Source organism: Mus musculus, chromosome 13, assembly GCF_000001635.26.
Source record: "Mus musculus strain C57BL/6J chromosome 13, GRCm38.p6 C57BL/6J".
Taxonomy (NCBI): domain Eukaryota; kingdom Metazoa; phylum Chordata; class Mammalia; order Rodentia; family Muridae; genus Mus; species Mus musculus.
This window is the reverse complement of record NC_000079.6, coordinates 67,338,311-67,360,577: the sequence shown is the minus strand read 5'-3', so window position 1 is coordinate 67,360,577 and position 22,267 is coordinate 67,338,311. Positions and strand designations below refer to the sequence as shown.

Below are 22,267 nucleotides of genomic sequence, written 5' to 3'. Positions count from 1 at the left end.
TTTTCAAACTTAACTTCTCCCCAGAGTTAGGCGTCTGTCCTGTTGAAACCTTCGTTTGGATCTCTGACATGGAGGTTGGTGCAGGGAACACCGCAACCTTGCAGATCTGAGGGACTGTGCAGGGTGGCGTATCGGGCACGGAAGGAGCTTATCTGGGCTTGTTATGAGACAGGGCAAGCTGCTGACCTGGAGATGTTGTGCTGACCTAGGCTAGGGAAGAAAGTTGGAAACAACAGGATGGCAAGGGCAGGCTGGGTCTGCTGACTGCTTATTTCTGAGATGCTGAAAGGAGCGCACTCATCTTTACTGGGGAAATATGCTCTGCCTAGCTGACCCGTTCTCACGTGGCTGTAGTCAGATTCTCAGGAGATTTAGAACACTTGGACATCTAGCGCCTCCTATACTCTGTGTTCTATCTAGTACTGGAGTTTGACTTCACAAATCTTCCTAAAGTTCCTAGTGCCAGGGACAAAGAGTCCCGTGAGGGTGATTGTTGTGTGGAATGTTAGTTCCTTTTCCTTTGGAATAAAGTGTTAGATTTATGGATGCCTCGGGTTGAATAAGAACTCAGGATGTATAATCCTGTACCTGAATCACCACAATACATGGCTGTATAGCCACAGAGTAGTCCTGTAATTGATATGAACCAGTGTTTGCACAATCCAAATAATTATGAATTTTGCCCTTCTGCTAAAAAAAAAAAACACTAGACAATAATACTCAACAATTCTTAGTATGTGTTCTGTCCAAAATTTGGACTCCTTCTCAGATATGAGAGATGACTTGGTGAGATGAGAGAAATGGAACTCATGATCTCTGGAAGGGACTGGAATGTCTCTGAAAGAGAAAGGAGATGGCCCTCCTCTGGTCACATGATTTTCTTCTGTCTGTTCACATTATCAGAAATATCTAAATTCTCTTAAATGCACTCTGTCCCTGTATCTGGCACCCAGCTTTACTGCTGCTCACTGGACATTTCTAGAATGATTTCCTCATGTTTTCCTGTGGTTGTAAGAAAAATTCAGAAAGCTCTGGCACACTTGGGGTCTTATAATTTTCACATAGGTTCCTGTCCATGCAAAATGCAGTTCTCCTCTTAAAGGGTTAAGAGACAGTTTAGTCAGCCTTTTGAGTGGCCATTATCTGAGAATACAGACTTAGGTTAATCCAAATTCTGTGCTTCAACACAAGGCAGTTTCATGGTTTTACAGAACAGAGAATGTCATTAACCAAGGAAAATTTAAAATACATTGGTGTGTGTCTCATAGAGTCATCGGAGATATTCTATTTACCTAAGATACCATCTGATGAGGTTTTAGCTTTTGGACTGATAGAATTTCATGTTCTGCCTTGTCAGTGGATTCTGAGAGGTTTTTTATCTATTGTCACAAGCTGTGTGGTCCACTATAGAGTGAGGTAATGACTGTCCCTGAAGAGAAAACCAACCCAAGGTAAGACAGCTAACCCTGAACCTGCAGAATTCCAGGCTCTGCCCCTCCGTGAACTTCCACATGGGCCACCAGTGTCTGCACACAAAGACTCCTTGTAAGAGTTTTGCATTCACAGAGTACACACAGGTTTTTGTGTGTGTGTGTGTGTGTGTGTGTGTGTGTGTGTGTGTGTGTGTGTTTTGCAGGGTTTCTCCTCCACAGCTCCTATCACTATTTTCAGTGATCTTGCTTATATTGTCACTCCTCAGTCCAATTGAGTGTTAGTGAGCCGGAGCCTGGCTTATGGCATTGAAGTCTACTCCCAGAAAGCATGGGCTTCAGACAACCTTGTTCTACTAATGGGATTTTCAATGAGTTTCTTGCCATATCTAGAGTAATAGATATTTCCTAATAAATGTTGCTAAACTGTAGGAAAATTATGAGTATATGAAGTTGGAATCTTGTGCTGCCTTGTACATCAAAACATGTTCCTTACAATGTAGAGAGGGTACAGCCGCATGCTATATATAACTTCCAGGTACCAAATATTCATATATATTTTAAATTAAACAGCTCTATGGCAGATAAGTGAACTTAAGCCTAGTCTGTAACTCATTTCTGACAGCTCTGCTTTTTGAGGAGGAGTCAGGAATCCTGGGGTTCAAAATCACCCTCTCCTTCATAGTCAATTCATTGTGAGCCTAGGCTATTTGAGACACGTGGTTTAAAAAGAATATTAAAACGTAGGGTTTTTTTTTTAATGTGGTAATTACTTCTTCTGGTTGGTCTCAGTTCTGAGCACCAGTGACCTGACAGAAATCCATCCAATTCACTTCTTCTAATTATGACAACTTACAAATGTGCTTTAAGAAGTTGTATCAGATATATTTGAAATCTTAAATCCAAATTCCACTAGCATCCTTCTGTTAATGACTAGTGTTTGGGGATTAGAAACTTGTTTCCACTGACTGTGTGGGAAAGGATTCCCCTCTTTGCCTGGCTTGAGTATTCCTCTGTATTTGCAGGGAATGGTAGTTTTGTTTGCATACTCTTCACGATTATTTTCTGACATGACCTCGTGGTGACTTCTGCTGAATTCACATGAATCTTTTGAGAACAGCACTACTGCTGTTCTACAGATAGAATATGACAGCTTATCTACCACTGTCCTTCGCATCTGAAACTGCTACCATCCAGGCAGTAAACTGTCAAGGTGGGCATCCTTCCTCTTCCTCAGGGAGGAGTCCAGTCTCCTATGCTGTGCAGTGCCTCCCTTCTCCTTGCAGGCTCTTTTCATTTCATCCGAATCTACTCTGACTGATGATACGAATGAAGGACTCAGTGATTTAAACAGACTGACTATGTTGGTCTTTTGTTGAGCCCATATCCTTTCCTTGTCCTACAATACTTCCACTAACTCTTCTATGAGACTCCCCAAGCCCCTTCTAATAATTTGGTTGTAGGTCACTGCATCTGTTTCAGTCAGATGCTTGGTTGATCCTCTCAGAGGACATTTAACGGAAACCCCTGCCTGCAATACTAACAGAGTACTATTAATTGTGTTAGTCATTGGTTCTTGTCTGTGGGAAGGGTCTCAAGTTGGATTAATCAAGGGTTGGCCACTCCCTCAGTCTCTGCTCCATCTTTTTCCTTGCACTTCCTGTAGGTAGGATGAATTTGGGGTCAGTTTTTCTCCTTGGATCTGTGTCCTTATCTCTCCAATGGGGGTCCTGCCTGACTACAGTAGGAAGCCACATTAGGCTCCATATTCCCCACTGCTAGAAACTCAGCTAGAGTAACCCTCATAGACTCCTTGAAGCCTCTTGCATCCCTGGTCTCAGACTTGTCCCAAAGATCCCCCTTCCCCTGCCCACCATCGAATTCCATTCACTCTACTGGCCCTCTCTCCCAGGCTCTCTCTCCACCTGATCCCCATTACCCATACCCCTGCCTATCCCCTTCCCCACCCACCTCCTCCCCTCCATCCACTCCCGATGACTTTTATTTCCCCTTCTGAGTGAGATCCGAGCATCCTCCCTTAGGCCCTCCTTGTTATTTAGCTTCTTTAGGTCTCTGGAATATAGCTTAGTTATCCTGTACTTTATGGCTAATACTCACTTATAAGTGAGTACATACCATGCATGTCCTTTAGGGTCTTGGTTACCTCATTCAGGATAATGTTTTGTAGTTCCATCCATTTGCTTGCAAATTTCATGATGTCCTCGTTTTTAATAGCCGAGTAGTATTCCATTCGTCCATTGTGGTATATCTGATTGTTTGCAGTTTCTGCCTGTTGTGAATAAAGCTGCTATGAACACAGTTGAGCAAGGGTCCTTGTGGTGTGCAGGAAGATCTATTGGGTATATGCCCTGGGTCTTGAGGTAGAACTATTTCCAGTTATTTGAGAAAGTGCCAAATTGATTTCTGTAGTGGTTGTACAGGTTAGCAAACCCACCAGCAGTGGAGGAGGGTTCTCCTTGATCCACGTCCTTGCCATTCTGTCATTCTGATGGGTGTAAGGGAGAATCTCAGAGTCACTTTGATTTGTGTTTCCCTAATGACTAAGAATGTTTAACCTTTTAAAAGTGTTACCTACCAATTAGAAATTCCTCTGTTGAGAATTCTCTGTTTAGCTCTATACCCCCTTTTAAAAGAAAAATCTGGGTTACTTGGTTTGTTGATGGCTAACTTCCTGAGTTCTTTGTTTATTTTGGATATCAGCCCTCAGTGGGATGTTAGGTTGGTGAATATTTTTGCCCATTCTCTAGGCTGCCATTCTATCCTATTGACAGTGCCCTTTACCTTTCAAAAGCTTTTCAGTTTTATACAGTCCCATTTATTAATTGCTGATCTTAGTGCCTGAGCCATTGATATTCTGTTCAGGAAGCTATCTCCTGTACAAATGTGTTCAAGGATATGCCACACTTTCTCTTCTATTAGATTTAGTGTATCTGGTTTAATGTTGAGGTCTTTGATCCACTGGGACTTGAGTTTTGAGCAAGGTGATAAATATGAATCTCTTTTCATTCTTCTACATGCAGATATCCAATTAGACCAGCACAATTTTTTGAAGATACTTACTTTTTTCCAGTGTATGGTTTTGGGTTCTTTGTCAAAAATCAAGTGTCTATAGGTACACGTGTATGTTTATTTCTGGCTCTTCTTTCTGATTCCATTGATCAACATGTCTGTTTCTAAACCAGTACCATGCAGTTTTTATTACTATTGCTCTGTAGTATATTAAGAAATCAGGGACGGTGATACATCTAGACGTTTTTTTATTGTACAGGTTTGTTTTAGCTATCCAGGGATATTTGTTCTTTCATATGAAGTTGAGAATGGTTCCTTCAAGGTTTGTAAAGAATTGTGTTGGAATTTTGATGGGAAGTACATTGAATCTGTAGATTGCTTTTGATAACGTGGCCATTTTTTACTATGTTAATTATTGCCCGAGCTTTTGTTCCACCGGCAAGAACACGCTCAGGACAACCGGAATCTTCTGCGGCAAAAGCTTTATTGCTTACTTCTTTAGGAGCAAGGGAGAAAATGGCGAAACCCGTCCCTTTTAAGGAGAATTATCCTCCGCCTAGGATGTGTTGCTCCCTGATTGGCTGCAGCCCATTGGCCAAGTTGTCGTCACGGGGAAGGCAGAGCACATGGAGTGGAAAACTACCCTGGCACATGTGCAGATTATTTGTTTACTACTTAGAACACAGGATGTCAGCGCCATCTTGTAATGGCGAATGTGAGGGCGGCTCCCCACAGTTAATCCTACTTATACATGAGTATGGAAGATCTTTTCATCTTTTGATATCTCCTTCTTTTTTTTTTTTTTTCCTCCGAGACAGGGTTTCTTTGTATAGCCCTGGCTGCCCTGGAACTCCCTCTGTAGACCAGGCTGGCCTCGAAATCAGAAATATGCCTGCCTCCTGCCTCTCCTGTCTCTCCTGCCTCTCTTCCTGCCTCTCCTGCCTCTCCTGCCTCTCCTCCTGCCTCTCCTCCTGCCTCTCCTGCCTCTCCTCCTGCCTCTCCTGCCTCTCCTCCTGCCTCTCCTGCCTCTCCTCCTGCCTCTCCTGCCTCTCCTGTTTCTCCTGCCTCTCCTCCTGCCTCTCTTGCCTCTCCTATCTCTCCTGCCTCTCCTGCCTCTCCTGTTTCTCCTGCCTCTCCTCCTGCCTCTCTTGCCTCTCCTATCTCTCCTGCCTCTCCTGCCTCTCCTCCTGCCTCTCCTGCCTCTCCTGTTTCTCCTGCCTCTCCTCCTGCCTCTCCTGCCTCTCCTGCCTCTCCTCCTGCCTCTCCTATCTCCCTGCCTCTCCTCCTGCCTCTCCTATCTCTCCTGCCTCTCCTGTTTCTCCTGCCTCTCCTCCTGCCTCTCCTGCCTCTCCTGCCTCTCCTGTTTCTCCTGCCTCTCCTCCTGCCTCTCCTGCCTCTCCTCCTGCCTCTCCTATCTCTCCTGCCTCTTCTCCTGCCTCTCCTATCTCTCCTGCCTCTCCTGTTTCTCCTGCCTCTCCTCCTGCCTCTCCTCCTGCCTCTCCTCCTGCCTCTCCTATCTCTCCTGCCTCTCCTCCTGCCTCTCCTATCTCTCCTGCCTCTCCTGTTTCTCCTGCCTCTCCTCCTGCCTCTCCTCCTGCCTCTCCTGCCTCTCCTGCCTCTCCTGCCTCTCCTGTTTCTCCTGCCTCTCCTGTTTCTCCTGCCTCTCCTCCTGCCTCTCTTGCCTCTCCTATCTCTCCTGCCTCTCCTCCTGCCTCTCCTCCTGTCTCTCCTCCTGCCTCTCCTGCCTCTCCTCCTGCCTCTCCTATCTCTCCTGCCTCTCCTGTTTCTCCTGCCTCTTCTGCTGCCTCTCCTGCCTCTCCTGCCTCTCCTCCTGCCTCTCCTGCCTCTCCTGCCTCTTCTGCCTCTCCTCCTGCCTCTCCTCCTGCCTCTCCTATCTCTCCTGCCTCTCCTGCCTCTCCTCCTGCCTCTCCTGCCTCTCCTGTTTCTCCTGCCTCTCCTCCTGCCTCTCCTGCCTCTCCTGCCTCTCCTCCTGCCTCTCCTATCTCCCTGCCTCTCCTCCTGCCTCTCCTATCTCTCCTGCCTCTCCTGTTTCTCCTGCCTCTCCTCCTGCCTCTCCTGCCTCTCCTCCAGCCTCTCCTGACTCTCCTATCTCTCCTGCCTCTCCTGTATCTCCTGCATCTCCTGCCTCTCCTGTTTCTCCTGCCTCTCCTCCTGCCTCTCCTATCTCTCCTGCCTCTCCTATCTCTCCTGCCTCTCCTCCTGCCTCTCCTGCCTCTCCTCCTGCCTCTCCTATCTCTCCTGCCTCTCCTGTTTCTCCTGCCTCTCCTCCTGCCTCTCCTGCCTCTCCTGCCTCTCCTCCTGCCTCTCCTGCCTCTCCTGTTTCTCCTGCCTCTCCTCCTGCCTCTCCTGCCTCTCCTCCTGCCTCTCCTCCTGCCTCTCCTGCCTCTCCTCCTGCCTCTCCTGCCTCTCCTCCTGCCTCTCCTCCTGCCTCTCCTGCCTCCACCTCGTGCTGGGATTAAAGGCGTGAGTCACCACTGCCCAGCATATTCTTTCTTTAGAGATGTGAAATTCTTGTTATACAGGTCTTTCACTTGCTTGATTACAATTATACTGAGATATTTTGTATTATTTGTGGATATCATTAAGGTGGTTGTTTCCCTGGCAAACAGTCCCAGTTTCCCATTTCTTCTTCATTTTTGTATAAAAGATGTCTACTGATTGATTTTTTAAAATCTGTTTTGAATCTAGTCCGTTTGCTGAAGGTGTTTTTCAGCTGTTGGAGTTCTCTGGTAGAGTTTTTGTGGTCACTTATGTATACTACCATATTATCTGCAAATAGCCATCCTTTGACTTTTTCTTTTCCAAATTATATACCTTTGATCTCCTTTAGTTGTCTTACTGCTCTGGCTAGAACTTCAAATGCTCTATTGAAGACGTATGGAGGGAGTGGAGAGCCTTGTTCCGGATTTTAGTGGGATTTGCTTTAAATTTCTTTACATTTATTTGATGTTGTCTATGGCTTACTGTATATTGCTTTTATTATGTTTACATATGTGCCCTGTATCCCTGATCTCTTCAATACTTTTAACATGAAGGGGTTTTGGATTTTATTCAAATGGTTTTTCAGGATCTGAAGAGATTGTTATGTCATTTTTGGATTTCTCAGTTTATTTATATTTGTATTATGAGGAATAGTGGTTGAGATACTCTTTGTCTGTTGAGTCTTTGTGTTGCGTAGGCATCAGAATGAACACTGCTCGTTTGTCCAAAGTGGCTGCAAGCTAACAGGGAGTTGGGATAAGAGCTCCAAGGTTCCTTTTAAAATCCATATACATACATACATACATACATATATTTACATACATATGTATGTATGTATTTAACCTCCTTGTGAATCCATCTGGGCACAGATTTTTTTTTTAATCTGGAAAATATTTTATTACACTTTCAATCTGCCCATCCTTTTGAATCCATTTAGATTGTTAATTTCTTCCTCATTAATGGTTTTTTTCATAAAATCATAAGAAAACTAAATCTTTGGGACCTGTTGAAGACAATCTAGCAGGTGAAGATTATAGCCCAATTGTGTGAAACTATGAGAAAGATCACAGAGAGATGATTGGATGAGACATTGAAGAAATTTGAGAAAAACAAAAACAAACATAATTCTAATCCTGTCAATGGCCAATAATTTTTAAAATATTTAGAAGAAAAATAATTGAAACTAATTCACAGAAAAATATTCAAATGATCAACAAAGTCACATCAGGTTTATTTAGAATATAAACAAGTTTGAGGGACACTTGATCCAGCTATCCAACAGAAACAGGACCCAAATGATCAGATTCAGAAATAAATTGGGACATATTACAACAGATACCAAAAAATTCAGAATATCATAAGGGAATATTTTAAAACCTGTATGGTTTCATTGGAAAATCTAAAAGACATCACTCATAGCTACTTGTTTTAGACAACATAAAGTTGGATTTGTTTCTTGATCCATTCTCCTGGCCTGTATTTTGTGAAAGGAGAACTGTGGGTGGGCATCACTTGCTCTGGTATGTGAGTATTCATTGTCAGTATGTTCCTCATTTACAGTGTTGTGTTCTCAGTGGCCCTTTGTGGTTTTGTAATTTTGACTTCTGATTTCTTTCCACAGTGTCTGGGCTATGCTCATCTCTCTCATCAGCCTAACATGGTGGTTTCTGTATTTTCTTTTTTTATTTATTTATTTATTTATTTATTTATTTATTTATTTATTTATTTATTTATTTATTTATTATATGTAAGTACACTGTAGCTGTCTTCAGACGCACCAGAAGAGGGCGTCAGATCTCATTACGGGTGGTTGTGAGCCACCATGTGGTTGCTGGGATTTGAACTTCGGACCTTTGGAAGAGCAGTCGGGTGCTCTTACCCACTGAGCCATCTCACCAGCCCCCTGTATTTTCTTTATGTTTGGTTTGTAATATATAATTTTTTAATGCTCGTTATTTTATGGATGGTTTTTCTGTCTCTTTCAATCACTGCAGATAGTTGTGTGGTGTGCAGTGTCTTAAGTTGGATGTCATTGTCTTTTAGGAGTTGGAATGATTACTCCAGGCTCCTCTGCCTTTCAAAGTTTCTTAGAGGAATTGCCTATTATCCTAATAAATGTGTTCTTTCACTTGCACATTTCAGTATGCCATGAGGAATTTATTTCTGATCTTGTCCAATTAAGTATTATGTGTGCTTTTTATGTTATTATGGGTTAGTATTCCTTAGTTTAGGGAAGATTTCTTTTATGGCCTTCTTGAGATCATATCTATATAGCGGTAATTTAGTTAACCTGCTCTGGATTCAAGAATAAAAGACACACACACACACACACACCAGTTAATTTTCATATGCTTTGGCTAGGTCAATGGTTGGTCACTTCTAAGCCTAGCATATATTTCCCTCCGGAGTTTCTGGTTTAACACCTTGTAATTCTGTGTTTTATCTTTGCTGTCCTATTACCTTCTGGCAGCTGCCCCCATAGGGCTGCTTGCTCCTTCCACTTACATTTTGGATGGTTTTTCTTCCATAGCTCCTGAATCTGAGCCCTCTGCCTCTGAGTCATGAAGAATCTGCCCTTTCTCTCTCTCTCTCTCTCTCTCTCTCTCTCTCTCTCTCTCTCTCTCTCTCTCTCTCTCTCTCTCTCATCTGTCCCAAGCCCAGGAATCCTAAAAGTCCCACCTCTCGCTGCCCTGCCAGGCTATTTGCTGCTGCCATCTTAATTTATCAATTAGAACCAACCGGAAGGCAAGGTCCTTATTGTTTCAGGAGCCTACAGTTGTGTAAGCTGTTTTGGGAGCCAAAATTAACACTAGAATACAAGCAGCACGAGGCCAAATCCACTTCTTCTATGAAACTTCCTGGTCTTTTCACCTTGTCCTGTATGTTTCCTTCCCACAGGTTTTTTTCTTCATTTATTTCATATGCTCTGCTTATTTTATCTAGATCATTCATTTTATTTGTAAATACTTATGCTATTTTTCTATTTTAATTCTATTCTATTTTAAGTTTTTCCTTTAAGTTTTCTGTTAGGATTACTGGGATAGATTTTGGATCATTGCTAGCAGAATCCTCTTCAGTGTTTCTCTTTATTGAATTCCAGTTTCAAATCCTGCATTGTGTTGTCATTTCCATCCTTCTAAAGTTTTTGGCTTCTTGAGCATCACAGAAGCATTTATTCTCCTGAAGGTCGCTGTCTGCTATGGCACTGAGATGCTTCTTCGTGCCGTTTTGAAATGTTTGTAGTCTTTGATGAAGGTTATGACTACTCCTAAAGTCTGTGTCCTAGTGCTCATCTAAGCCATGTGTAATGGCAAGTATTTCTATCAAGTATGGTGGTGGGATTAAATGCCAGCATGATCTTTTATATTGTTTATTTTTATATGCGATCTGGCCTTATGGTTTTCAGGAGAAAATGCAGGCATAACCTAGCAGTTACTGTACCTACAGAAAACTTAAATGTTGTTTGTTTGTTTTGTGTGCTTGACAATATAGCAGCTTCCTTTATGCTTTCCTATTATATTCCTTAAACCTAAATTCATTATTTTCCTTAATATTCCCCTCTTCTATGATTTTAAGGTCATCATAAAGTGGTTGAATATGAACTTCATTCATTTGAATGAACCTTAATTAAATCATAAAAGTAAAATAATCAGGAAATTGTGGTACAGGTGGTTAATTTTGGACACTATTCAGTGCCCTACAAGGATGCAATATGGTCATTTTTGACAATATGGATGATGTTAGATTTGGGAGCTCAGTCCAAAGAGAAAAAAATTAGGAAAGCGGCTGAGAATAAGAGATGGGACTGTTTGTTAGTACACACAGAGAGGGGCACCAACTCACCTGGAAGTATGAGATGGGGGATTGAGTGAGGAGAGAAACCTGACTTGGACATTTTAGAGCCACAGGTGAGGGGCGTGGGAATGAGGAAGTTGATGCAGCTCTAGGAGCCCCCTGCAGGTCTTCGGTCTCTCCTTCCTGGTGATGTCTGCTTAGGCAGGAAAGATTATCTTGAGAGACAGGAGGTTCCCAAAAACATCCCTCCCTGGGATATAGCAGACAAGTAAGGTTAAGGAACTTCAGCAGTATTCACATAGGAATTAAGTTTTTAAAAGCAAGAAATCTAATCAAGTCAGTAAGACTTTGAATCTAAAGGATTGTAAATCAAGTGAGAGATGCGATTTTTATCCCATTGTCCAGTTATCTCAGGATGAGGAAACCTGGAGAAATATTGATCAGTGGATACTCTTCTTCATTTAGATAAGATGAAGGAATGCTAGGGTACTGATGCTGTCCTGAATCCAAGGAATTTAAGATCTCAGATGGCAAAAAAAGTGGAACGGGTAGACCAGGGATGGAAAAATAAAGAAAAAGGCTTCTTAAAGAAGATAAAAGCGATAGCTGGGAACAGGATATCTTGTATAAACAGTTGACACAAAGGCAGCAAGTTTATTAAAATGTCCAGCATGCAATATTTTACTGGTAGATGAAAATTGGCCAAGTTCACCAGAGGCCTAAATTATACAATGTGGGCAATGAGAGCACTGGGTACCTCAGAAACAGCAGCCTTAGGGCAGATATCCCCAGTCGCAAGAGAAGTGTGGGATCCCCTTTAACTGAATCAATGACTCCTTCATGGCACTGTATCCTCTGTCAGATTTGCCTGGAGAAGTCCACTGCTGGATGAAGACAGCGCACTAAAGTTCCCTTTGTCCTTTCATGAGGCCTCTGAAAGTGTTGATTTGGTATAAGTTCCCACTTGACTGAACTTACTGGTTAATTTTCTCATTATACTGTGTTTAGTATAATTTGTTTCCATTTATCTATGAATTCATTTATTGTTCTACCCATTGGGTGCTCAAACTCCTGACCCTTTGTGCATTGTACATGTTCTCTTTGTAAATGTTCAAGAAGCCAGCCCTTTGCAAGTACATCATAGAATATATGTGGATCTTCATTGTATTTGACATTTGTGATTGTGCATATTTGGGTTGAGAAGTACTTGCACCATCACCATGGCTCTCTACCGTGAAGAATATACATGGTGTGTGCTGTATTACAATATAATTATAGGACACTAAAGCTTCATTTTTTCCAAGATTTAACTATTTGTTTATTTTTATTGTACTAACTAGAGTATTTTGCACTTGAAACAAACTATACTTATGAGAGTATAGGAATTGTTAATTTTGGAAATACTCTGTAAGATGAGGCTGTGTGCCAGCCTGTAGAGCAATTTCCTAGTCACTGATGGAGCATGACACATACTGATATGAAAGGTGGAACTCTGAGATGCTAGCAGACTCAGCAAGCCATTTATAGGAAGCCTATGAGCTAAACCACTCCATTATCTCTAAATCACCAGGTTCCTGTCCTGTTTAAATCCCTGCCCTGACCTCCTTCAATAATGAACTATGCTGTGCTATGGAACCGTAAGCCTAATAAAATTTTAATTGGGGAGCCAGTTTTACACAAAAATTACTGGTGAACTCATGGGAATTCACTTGTCTTGGTGTAGCCAGATACCAGGAGGGGTGGGCTTGGGGGGGGTACAGAATTTTATCATTTGAATACATGAAAGCACCAGACCAACCATAAACAATAATGTCTGATATTTACTCTTTTTTTAAATTTTATTTTCTTTAGGATATGCTGTCATTCTGGGATGTCGTAATATATTTCTCTGCAGAAGAGTGGGAATACCTGGGTCCTGCTCAGTGGAAATTATACAGGGATGTGACATTGGAGAATTACAACAACTTTGTTTTTCTGGGTGAGAATGCCTTCCATGATGAATTTTTAATTAATGATAACCACGAAAGTTTCTCCCTTTGTACAGTATCTCGGGGGAACTTCTACACCCCTCTGTGAGATCCATAGGACTACTTTTATGAAAAATTTAAATTATTCATATAGCTTTGAACTATTTCCTCTTGTGTTCATTCCACCCCCTTAAATGTATTGTTTGTCTTAGAATATAAGTGATACACCTTAAAGAGAACATTACATACTTCATTTGTAAAAGTTCTTGTAACTGAGAGTGTGAAACTCAGGACTTGCAATTTCTAAGTTCCTTCTCACCATTCTGATGTGGCGTTCAGAAAACATGTAACAACTAGTCCTCTTGTACTGGCTATTTTTATGTGTCAGCTTGAAACAGGCTGGAGTTATCACAGAGAAAGGAGCTTCAGTTGGCAAAGTGCCTCCATGAGATCTAGCTATGGGACATTTTCTCAATTAGTGTGTTTGGTACCATCTCTGGGCTGGTAGTCTTAGGTTCTATAAGAAAGCAAGCTGAGCAAGCCAGGGGAAGCAAGCCAGTAAGCAACATCCCTCCATGGCCTCTGCATCAGCTCCTGCTTCCTGACCTGCTTGAGTTCCAGTACTGACTTCCTTTGGTGATGAACAGCAGTATGGAAGTGTAAGCTGAGTAAATCCTTTCCACCCCAACTTGCATCTTGGTCATGATGTTTGTCCAGAAATAGAAACCCTGACTAAGACAAATTGGTACCAGGAGTAGATAGGGTATTCCTGTGACAACCTGACCATGTTTTGGGGAGGACTGTGGAAGGACTTTGGAACTTTGGGCTAGAAGATCCATTTGGTGTTAAGAGCTCTGTGGGGTGTTGTGTAGGATCTTGGAAGATAATGTTGAAAACAGTGCAGAAGATGGAGGCCTGGCTTTGTGAAATTTCAGAGGGAAGATTAAAGACTCTTTTCAGGGATGTTGCTATTTTGATTGTGAAGATTCTGTGGATTTGGTTAGCTGAGGCTGAAGAATCAACTGTGATTATGAAAATACCAGAACTACCACATCGAAAACTTTGCATTACTGGGACTATTGATGCTGATTAGCTGGAGCTAAGACATTAGTGGTGATTAAGAAGAGACCAGCATCATTGAAGTGAAATCTTCTGAGAAATGTTTTCTGCGATCACAGAGGCTGTGTTCCAGAGATAACCAAGGCTGTACCTAGTGCTGTGGCTGGACTTGGTAATGTGTAGGAGTCACCCAGGTAGTACTTACTGGTTTTGAAGGCATGAAGGGGTCATGAAGAGCAGTTGAGGCTTGGCACTGTGAGAGGCCAGAGAATGCCATTGGTGAAGGTGCAGCCTCAGTTGCAATTGATGGCCCAGAACTTGAAGGGGTCATGCAAAGGAGTTGAGGCTTGGCACCATGAAGAGAGCCTATGAGAGGCTATTGGTGAAGCCTAGTTTCAGCCAAAGACAGCGGTGTTTTGGAGATGCCAGTACCATGAGATGACCACCAAGAACAGCAGCAGCAGTGGAGTACAGGCATCTGGAACCTAGAGGATGAGGTGTGTGCTACGAAGGGCAGAGCTGGAGAAGTAACCCAAGCCTTTGGAGGAATCTGTAAGATCATGAGTGGATCCTAGACATTGGACAGTTGGAGTTTGAGTTTGCTTTTGATTGTGACCGCACCCTGATATTTTTCCCTCTTGAAGGAAGAACGTATTTTTAATGAAGCCCACAGTTAAGAGACTTTGAATTTTTAAAATATTTTGAATTTTAAAAGACATAGGATATTTTAAAGGAATTGAACTTTTAATACTTACAGACTGTGAGACTTTTAAAGTTATTTAGATCTTGGGAATGAATAGGAAAGTAAGGGTTGAGGCTTAATAGTGATATGTTTGTGTGTCAAGTTGACAAGGGGTCACTTGTACTGGCTGGTTTTGTGTGTCAACTTGAAACAGGCTGGAGTTATCACAGAGAAAGGAGCTTCAGTTGGCAAAGTGCCTCCATGAGACCCAGCTGTGGGACATTTTCTCAATTAGCGTGTTTGGTACCATCTCTTGGCTGGTAGTCTTAGGTTCTATAAGAAAGCAAGCTGAGCAAGTCAGGGGAAGCAAGCCAGTAAGTAGCATTCCTCCATTGCCTCTGCATCAGCTCCTGCTTCCTGATCTGCTTAGTTCTAGTTCTGACTTCCTTTGGTGATGAACAGCAATGTGGAAGTGTAAGCTGAATAAACCCTTTCCTCCCCAACTGACTTCTTGGTCATGATGTTTGTGCAGGAATAGAAACCCTGACTAAGACACCTCTATTCTCCTTTATTGTGTCTTCTCATTCCTTATACACACAGTCTTGGAGGGACATTTTATTTCCCATGTGACCACAGTAACAATGTTGTTCCATTTTTCTGCCAACAGATCTTGTTTCCTCTACGCCATACCTGGTCAGATTTCTGGAGCAAATACAAGAGCCTTCAGATGTGAAGAGTCAAGCAGACATCTCTATGTACTCAGGTGTGTGAGAAGGAGGGTGTCAGAGAACAGAGTGGGAAACTCTGAGATCTAACATAAATCACAATATTTATCTTTTTAAAAATTAAATCTTTTTAAAAATTAAATTATTATTATTATTTTTTTTTACTTATTTACCTCACATCTGGCTCACTGCTCCCTTCCTGGTCACCTCTTCCCACAATTCTTCCTTTGTCTGCCAGCCTCTTCTGCTCTAAGTCAGTGAGCACATTCCTGCCCACTCCCCAACCCCCTACCCTGGCACTTCAAGACTCTCTACTGCTGGGTGCTTCCTCTCCCACTGAGACCAGTCATGGCAGGCCAGCTTGTAGAATATCTTTCACATACAGGCAACAGGTTTTCAGTTAGCCTCCTTTCTAATTGCTCAGGACCCACATAATGATCAAACTGCACATCTGCTACATATGAGCGGGGATGCCTAGGTCCAGCCCATGTATGTGCTTGGTTTGTTGGTTCAGACTTATGGAGGGCATAAGCTAACGTTTAGAATGTTTTGAGTTTCATTATCTTTACTTTCTTCTATCATGAGATTAACCTGGATTCCCCATGACAGCCAAAGCTCTGTCATTTCTATGCAATCTTTAACTTGGGTATTTATGTTTTTTATAAGATATATGTACATACATTTAAAAAAGTGATGAGTTATCTCAGCAAGCTCCCAAATGACTGAGACAGGGACTGTAAGATTTATTTGATATGCTTTACAACACAATTACTGGAACATTAATAATTAATTCTAATCCACTAAGATAATCTGGCTAGATCTCAGGTAAAGTACCCATGATCCTGGCATTGTCGTACTGGTCTGGTTCTCTGAGCTTCAGGGGATTTTCCAGCCTCCTTGTCTAGACCTCTTCCTTATAGTGAACCACCCCCACCCCCGTTCATTCCTGGGATAGCAGAAGTCCAGCATATTCTCTATTCAGCCCAGCCATTGGTTGATCAGCTTTTATTAACAAATTAGAGCATAAATGGGGAACAATGTTTACACAAACTTAAGAAGAGAGATTCTAAGAATCCACTACAATGCCATGTCTGTCTGACACAAACATATGGGGCCAGAAAAATCAATCATTTGAATAATACATGATAATCTTCACAAAATGCACAAAACCATTATACTTATAGATGTGCATAAACCCTTGTTCTTGACTCTTTATTTAATATTATTAAAGAAAGTCTTCTTCAGTCACCATTCAAAACTTCTGAAACAAAACTCTACATTTAGACTATAGATATAATATTATATACATGCATAATATATAGCTATTGTTTATTCAGGTGTTTTCCAAATTAGATTAATTTATACTTTGTTTTTAAGTATTGATGAAATTTCAGTGTCTCTTTAAGGAGCTGACTTTGCATTTGCATAATGCCATTATGGGTTTTCTTAGTGAATATTACGCTTTCATACATGTTTGATTTTATTTAATATTCTATTCCTTCCTTGTTCTATGTTGCCATTGTCTTCTTTGTTCAAGGGAGTCTACGTGATTTTCACTTATTCTGTGTTTTAAATTGTAGTTCACTGAATACAGGTACAGAAAATTGAATATAGCATCTCATTAATACAGACCAATGCAAATAGGAGTAAATGTTGTTTTTAAAAAACTATCAGTATAGATATACAGATTTTGGCAGTGTTTTCATCATTTCTCAACTCTTACTCACCAGGGGGAAAATGCTATACGTGCAAAGAATGTGGCAACATCTTTGTGGGGAAAGAAGTATTTCAAAATCATCTGATAATTCATTTAGGAGGGAAGCCCTACAAGTGTGAAGAATGTGGCAAGTCCTTCCGTTTTCCATCATTACTTTCTCAACACAAACTAATTCATACAGGAGAAAAACCCTACAAGTGTGAAACATGTAATAGGGCCTTCCATGTTCCATCAAAACTTTTTCAACATAAAATAATTCACACAAAAGCAAAACTCTACAAGTGTGAAGTATGTGGCAAGGCTTTCAATTATTCATCAAGACTTTTACACCATAGGACAATTCATACAGGAGAGAAACCATACAAGTGTGAAGTCTGTGGAAAGGCCTTCCACTCTTCACCATCACTTTATCAACACATGGGAATTCATACAGGAGAGAAACCCTGCAAGTGTGATAAATGTGGCAAGGCCTTCCGCTTTCCATCATTACTTTTAAAACACAAGATAAGTCATACAAACCAAAAACCCTACAAGTGTAAAATATGTGGAGATTTCCTCCGCTCTCAATCATCACTTCATGAACACAAGTTAATGCATAAAGGAGAGAAACTCTATAAGTGTGATGTATGTGGCAAGGCCTTCGAATATCCATCAAGACTTTCAAAACATAAGAAAATTCATACAAGAGAGAAACCATAAAAGTGTGAAGTAGGTGGCAATGCCATCCATTATCCATCAATACTTTCTTTTTTTTTTAAATTTATTTTTTTATTAGGTATTTTCCTCATTTACATTTTCAATGCTATCCCAAAAGTCCCCCATACCCACCCCCCATCAACACTTTCAAACTGTACGAAAATTCATACAAGAAAGAAACCATACAGTTGTGAAATGTGTGGCAAAGCCTTTGATTATCCATCAGGACCTTAGAAACATAAGAAAGTTCAAACAGAAGAGAATCCCTACAAGTGTGAAGTATGTGGCAAGGTCTTCAATTATCAGTGGCGACTTTACAAACATAACAATCCATGCAAGAGAGAAGTCCTACAAATATGAAGTACGTGGCCTGACCTTCTATTGTCCATAAGTACTTTCTGAAAAGAGAATCCACACAGGTGAGAAACCCTAAACTTGGGATGTATCAGGTAAATCCTTTAGAACTTTCCAGATTCTTTTTCCTTATTTGATAACTCATTCTGGAAAGAAAATATGCAAAAGTGAGGATCGTGGAAAAGCCTCCTTTACAAAGTTATACCTGTATCTAGACCAATTAACTCACAATGTAGAGAATATTTACAAATGAAAAGAACACGTCAAAATGCTCAACAAATTTAGGGATCATCAAAGAATTCATTCTGGAAAGAAACCATACAAATGTAAAAAAATGTGGCAAATATTTTTGAATTCCATTGCATGGTCTGAACACAGAATAATTCCTATTGGAGATAAACACTATGCATGTGAAAAATGTGGCAAACACTGTATTACCAGTCTTTGGGTCTTAAGCAACATCAAAGAATTCTTCTATGAGAGAAACCACACAGTGTGAAGAATGTTTTACAGAAACCTTGGGGAAAACCTCATAATTCATACTAGACTGAAATGTCACAAGTGTGAAAAATATTGCAAACCCTTTAATAAGCATTCTTATATTTCTGAACACAAGGTAGATTAAACTGGAATGAAATAATACAAATGTTAAAATGCTCATAACATCTTAATACTTCTCCAGACCCTCAAAATTTATCAACAGCTTCATGCTGAATCGAAGTCCTATAAGTTTAGGGGATGTGGTAAAGGCTTTGGAATCATCCATACTACCATGCCAAAAGGAGAGCGATCGGGCTGTGTGGTTGTCATTCTCAATTTGGGGCTGATCCTTTCTTACTGTCTTTTGTTTCTTCTGTTTTAGAATTGAAACTCTTGTTCTATACCAGTATGTGGAAAAGTAGTCACTTGTTCTTATGTTTAGGAGCTCACAGTCAAAAGATTGCCTTGAATCTCATGTGACACATGGACTGTGGTCTTTTATAGTGTTGTAATTGTTAAATCCTTTGGGGACCTTTCAAGTTGTAGCCTATTTTACTTATGAGGTGAAAGTTAGGTTGGAGAAAGGGAAGGGATGTTACGACTTAAAGCTTTATGGGTAGAGCTAGCATGTTGACTTTGGGAACATACTGAATGCCAAGAAGACCCACACCCATGTTAGCATTCCCAGTATCCTCACATAGAAAGAGGTAATTACCTCTAAAGCTTGTCCTCTGACCTTCTTGCATGGACCCCCACACAAACATAAATTTCTGTGCCCAGAAATAATATAAACCTAGATCACACTTTTGAAATGACTTTGTGTTTTACATGGAAAAGTGTAAACTAATGATACAAACTCAGTTGTTAGCAGCATGAGTTCTAGAATCATTTGAATTGCAAGCCTCTTGTTGGTTTGTTGAATTTCTCTTGATTAATTAAATTGATTTCAGGAGGTCTGTTGATTGCAGTTTTAATCATCTGTTTGACTGAGATGCTGCAGTATCAGATAATACCCTGAGACCAACTATTTATCCATCTCCTGCTTCCTGACTGTGGAAGAAACATGACCAGCTGCTTATGTTCCTGATGTTTTAACTTTCTCACCATGTGTTGTGGTTGGAATAAGAATTGCCCCAAGGGCTCATAGAATAGATTTGAATGCTTAGTCATCAGGTAATAACACTGCTGGAAAAGGATTAAGAAGTGTGGCATCATTGGTGTAAGAGTGTCACTGGGGGACATATATTTGAGGTTTCAAAGGTTCAGACCCAGTGTCCCCCTCTTTTCCTGACTATGGGTCAGTATGGATAATTCTCAGCTACTTCTCAAGCTCCATGTCTACCTACATGCCAATGAGCTCCCTAGCTTGTTCACCACAATAATAATGGACAAACCTCAGAAACTGTTTACAAGCTCCAATTAAGAAATATAAGAGAAAACAGTCTCATTCCCAAAAGGCAGGGTGGATTTTTCCATGTATGATGAAAGTTTGTAATTGTTTAAGGGGATTTTGGTCAATAGTTGTTAATGGTGTTTGAGAGGAAACAAAGCAAAAATGGCAAGATTCAAGAATCTCTTCTTTTTCCTTTCTTTGTCTTTCTTTCATCCTTCTTTCTTTTCTTGCTTGTCCTAGGGGAAAAGTAGTGGAGAGGGGATGAAAAGAAAAAGGGTATATATAAATAATAAGATGAAAGGGTAGATTTTTGAGTCTGTTTAAACTAAAGACCATCAAGAGGTCAAATAACTTACATTGGTATAGAATTGATTGATTTATTGATACAAATTTAAGGTTCTTTACATTTCAAAATTCTATATTATGTTTTAACCATGTTTTAGGTATCCTACACAAACAATTACAGTCTTTAAAGGCTACTATGTCAAACTGTTTTGGATAATTATAATAATACAAGTTGGTAGTCATTTAATCAAAGTCTTGTTAGCTACTTCTTTAGTTATTTATGAAAATAAGCTTTGTTTGCCCTCCTGTAGCTGTTTTCAAAGTTAAACAGATAAATGGCTAGAAAAAACCTACACACTCAGATCTCTTTGACATATAGGTAGTTTTTAAACACTTCAGAGATCTACAGGCTATGGCATTTAAGATGCTTTAATAATAAACGTCTTTTCGTGACAGCAAGACACATCAGCTTCTGACAGCACCCCCAATCTACTTCCAAGAAGATGATGGGCACCAAAGAACCTCCCACTGTAGTCTACTTCAAATATGGCAAAGGTAGCTACTGGTTAAAAACCTACCTTTGCCTAGACTGCACAAAGTATGTCATCCAAAGTGTGGACAAATAGGACACCGGGAAGTTGACTGACTAATTTTGCAGGGACAAAGTATGACTATCCTTCTATATCCCTGCTTAACAAGAATCCTGTCAGGTATTCTAGACTTCTAGGCTAAATATGGATGCCCAAGTGTTGCAGAGGAATGTGGGTAACTGTCCAGGCAGCTAGTGGTCTCTGTTGTTTCTATAATTTTGGAAGTTTCTTGCTCTGCATTTCCTGTTTTCTCAGGTAATTTTATCCTTGTCAGGTCTCTGATGAGGATGAAGAGAGATCATGAAATTTTTCATCTAAAATGTATTGATTTTAGAGAAAAAAAGACATTCATTAGACTAAAAAGGAAGTGATACTGGGATAGAATTTTGTACAGTGTATAAAGGTTTTCTTTGTATTATTCAGACATTGATTTGTCTACCAGGAGAATGTCGACTGATGCCTGGACTTTGGTGTTGTTATTTTTATGGCTCATTCCTTGCATCAGTGTTTTGTAAACATATACCTCTCTTACTTTCGGATTGTCTCAATAAAGAACTGATGGCCAATAGCTGAGGCTGGAGAAGAATGATGTCACTTTGGGGGCAGAGAGAGGCTCTGTGGGAAGAATCAGTTGCCAGGTTTATTCTCCAACATCACACTGAGGTGGAAGGAACAGGTGCCAGGACTGACTGAATGAAAAGTAACAGGTCATGTAGCAGATATGGACTAGAAAACTCAGGTTAATTTAGACATGCTAGCTGTGAGGTAGCCAGCTAAGCCCTAAGATAAAATAAATATTAATACGATTCTGTGTCATTATTCTGAAGTTTAAAGGTCCTAGAGATATGACAATACCACTTTCTGATATCCTCTTCAATTTATTTTTTCAAAGATGTGACACTTTTGTCAAACAAGTCTTACATTTGCCATATAAAATTTTCACAATATATTATATGTTATTTTTGGCTATTGTGAAGAGTGTTGTTCCTCTGATTTTCCTTAGTCCATTTGTTGTTTGTATCTCTCTACACATAATGATATTTGACTTCTGCCTTTCTTATTTGGATCCCCTTATTTCATTCAGCTTACTAATTATTCTAGCCACAACTTCAGATACTGTATTCAATAGATATGGAAGGAGGGGAGAACCTTGCCTCATTGCTGATTTTACTGAAATTTCTTTGAGTTCCTCTCTGTTTAATTTGCTGTTGAAAATAGGCTTGATGTAAATCACCTGTATTATATTTAACTATGTCCAATGTATGTCTACTCTTTCCAAGACTTTTGTCATTAAGATGTGTCAAAGGACTTTTTTGTTGTCTAATGTGATGATCATGCAGTTTTATTTTAAGTTTATTTATATGGTACATTACACTAACTTTTTTAAAAATGTGGAACCATTCCTTTATATCTGGGAGGAATGGTCTTAGATGGTCATGCTATATAACATTTTTTGATGTTTTCTTATATTGGCTTTGAACAAACTTCAATGAGTATTTTTGCATCTATGCTGATTTTGTAATTATCTTTCTTCATTGAGTCTTTGTGTAGTTTGATTATCC

General features: G+C 40.4%; 2 protein-coding genes across 2 annotated transcripts in view; both read left to right on the top strand.

Moving 5' to 3' along the window:
* Positions 1 to 5: 5 nt before the first annotated feature.
* Zfp953 (zinc finger protein 953) lies at positions 6 to 21,269 on the top strand. Its single transcript, NM_001038651.3, has 4 exons — positions 6 to 74; positions 12,609 to 12,735; positions 15,133 to 15,228; positions 16,921 to 21,269. Exons 1-4 carry the CDS (start codon positions 69 to 71, stop codon positions 17,604 to 17,606), a joined length of 915 nt encoding a protein of 304 aa, NP_001033740.1. The 5' UTR covers positions 6 to 68; the 3' UTR covers positions 17,607 to 21,269.
* The window catches only part of Zfp595 (zinc finger protein 595), a 29,970-nt gene continuing 25,326 nt past the window's right edge, over positions 17,624 to 22,267 (top strand). Inside the window, exon 1 of the mRNA NM_001374733.1 lies at positions 17,624 to 18,022. The gene's annotated coding sequence lies outside the window, so the exon portion shown is untranslated. The remainder of the gene's footprint in view (positions 18,023 to 22,267) is intronic.

What these genes read in the sequence shown, in the direction of transcription:
- Zfp953 (NM_001038651.3), top strand. An exon ending in CAACAACTTTGTTTTTCTGG is followed by an intron (nt 12,736 to 15,132) that starts GTGAGAATGCCT and finishes TTCTGCCAACAG; the next exon opens with ATCTTGTTTCCTCTACGCCA. An exon ending in AGACATCTCTATGTACTCAG is followed by an intron (nt 15,229 to 16,920) that starts GTGTGTGAGAAG and finishes CTTACTCACCAG; the next exon opens with GGGGAAAATGCTATACGTGC.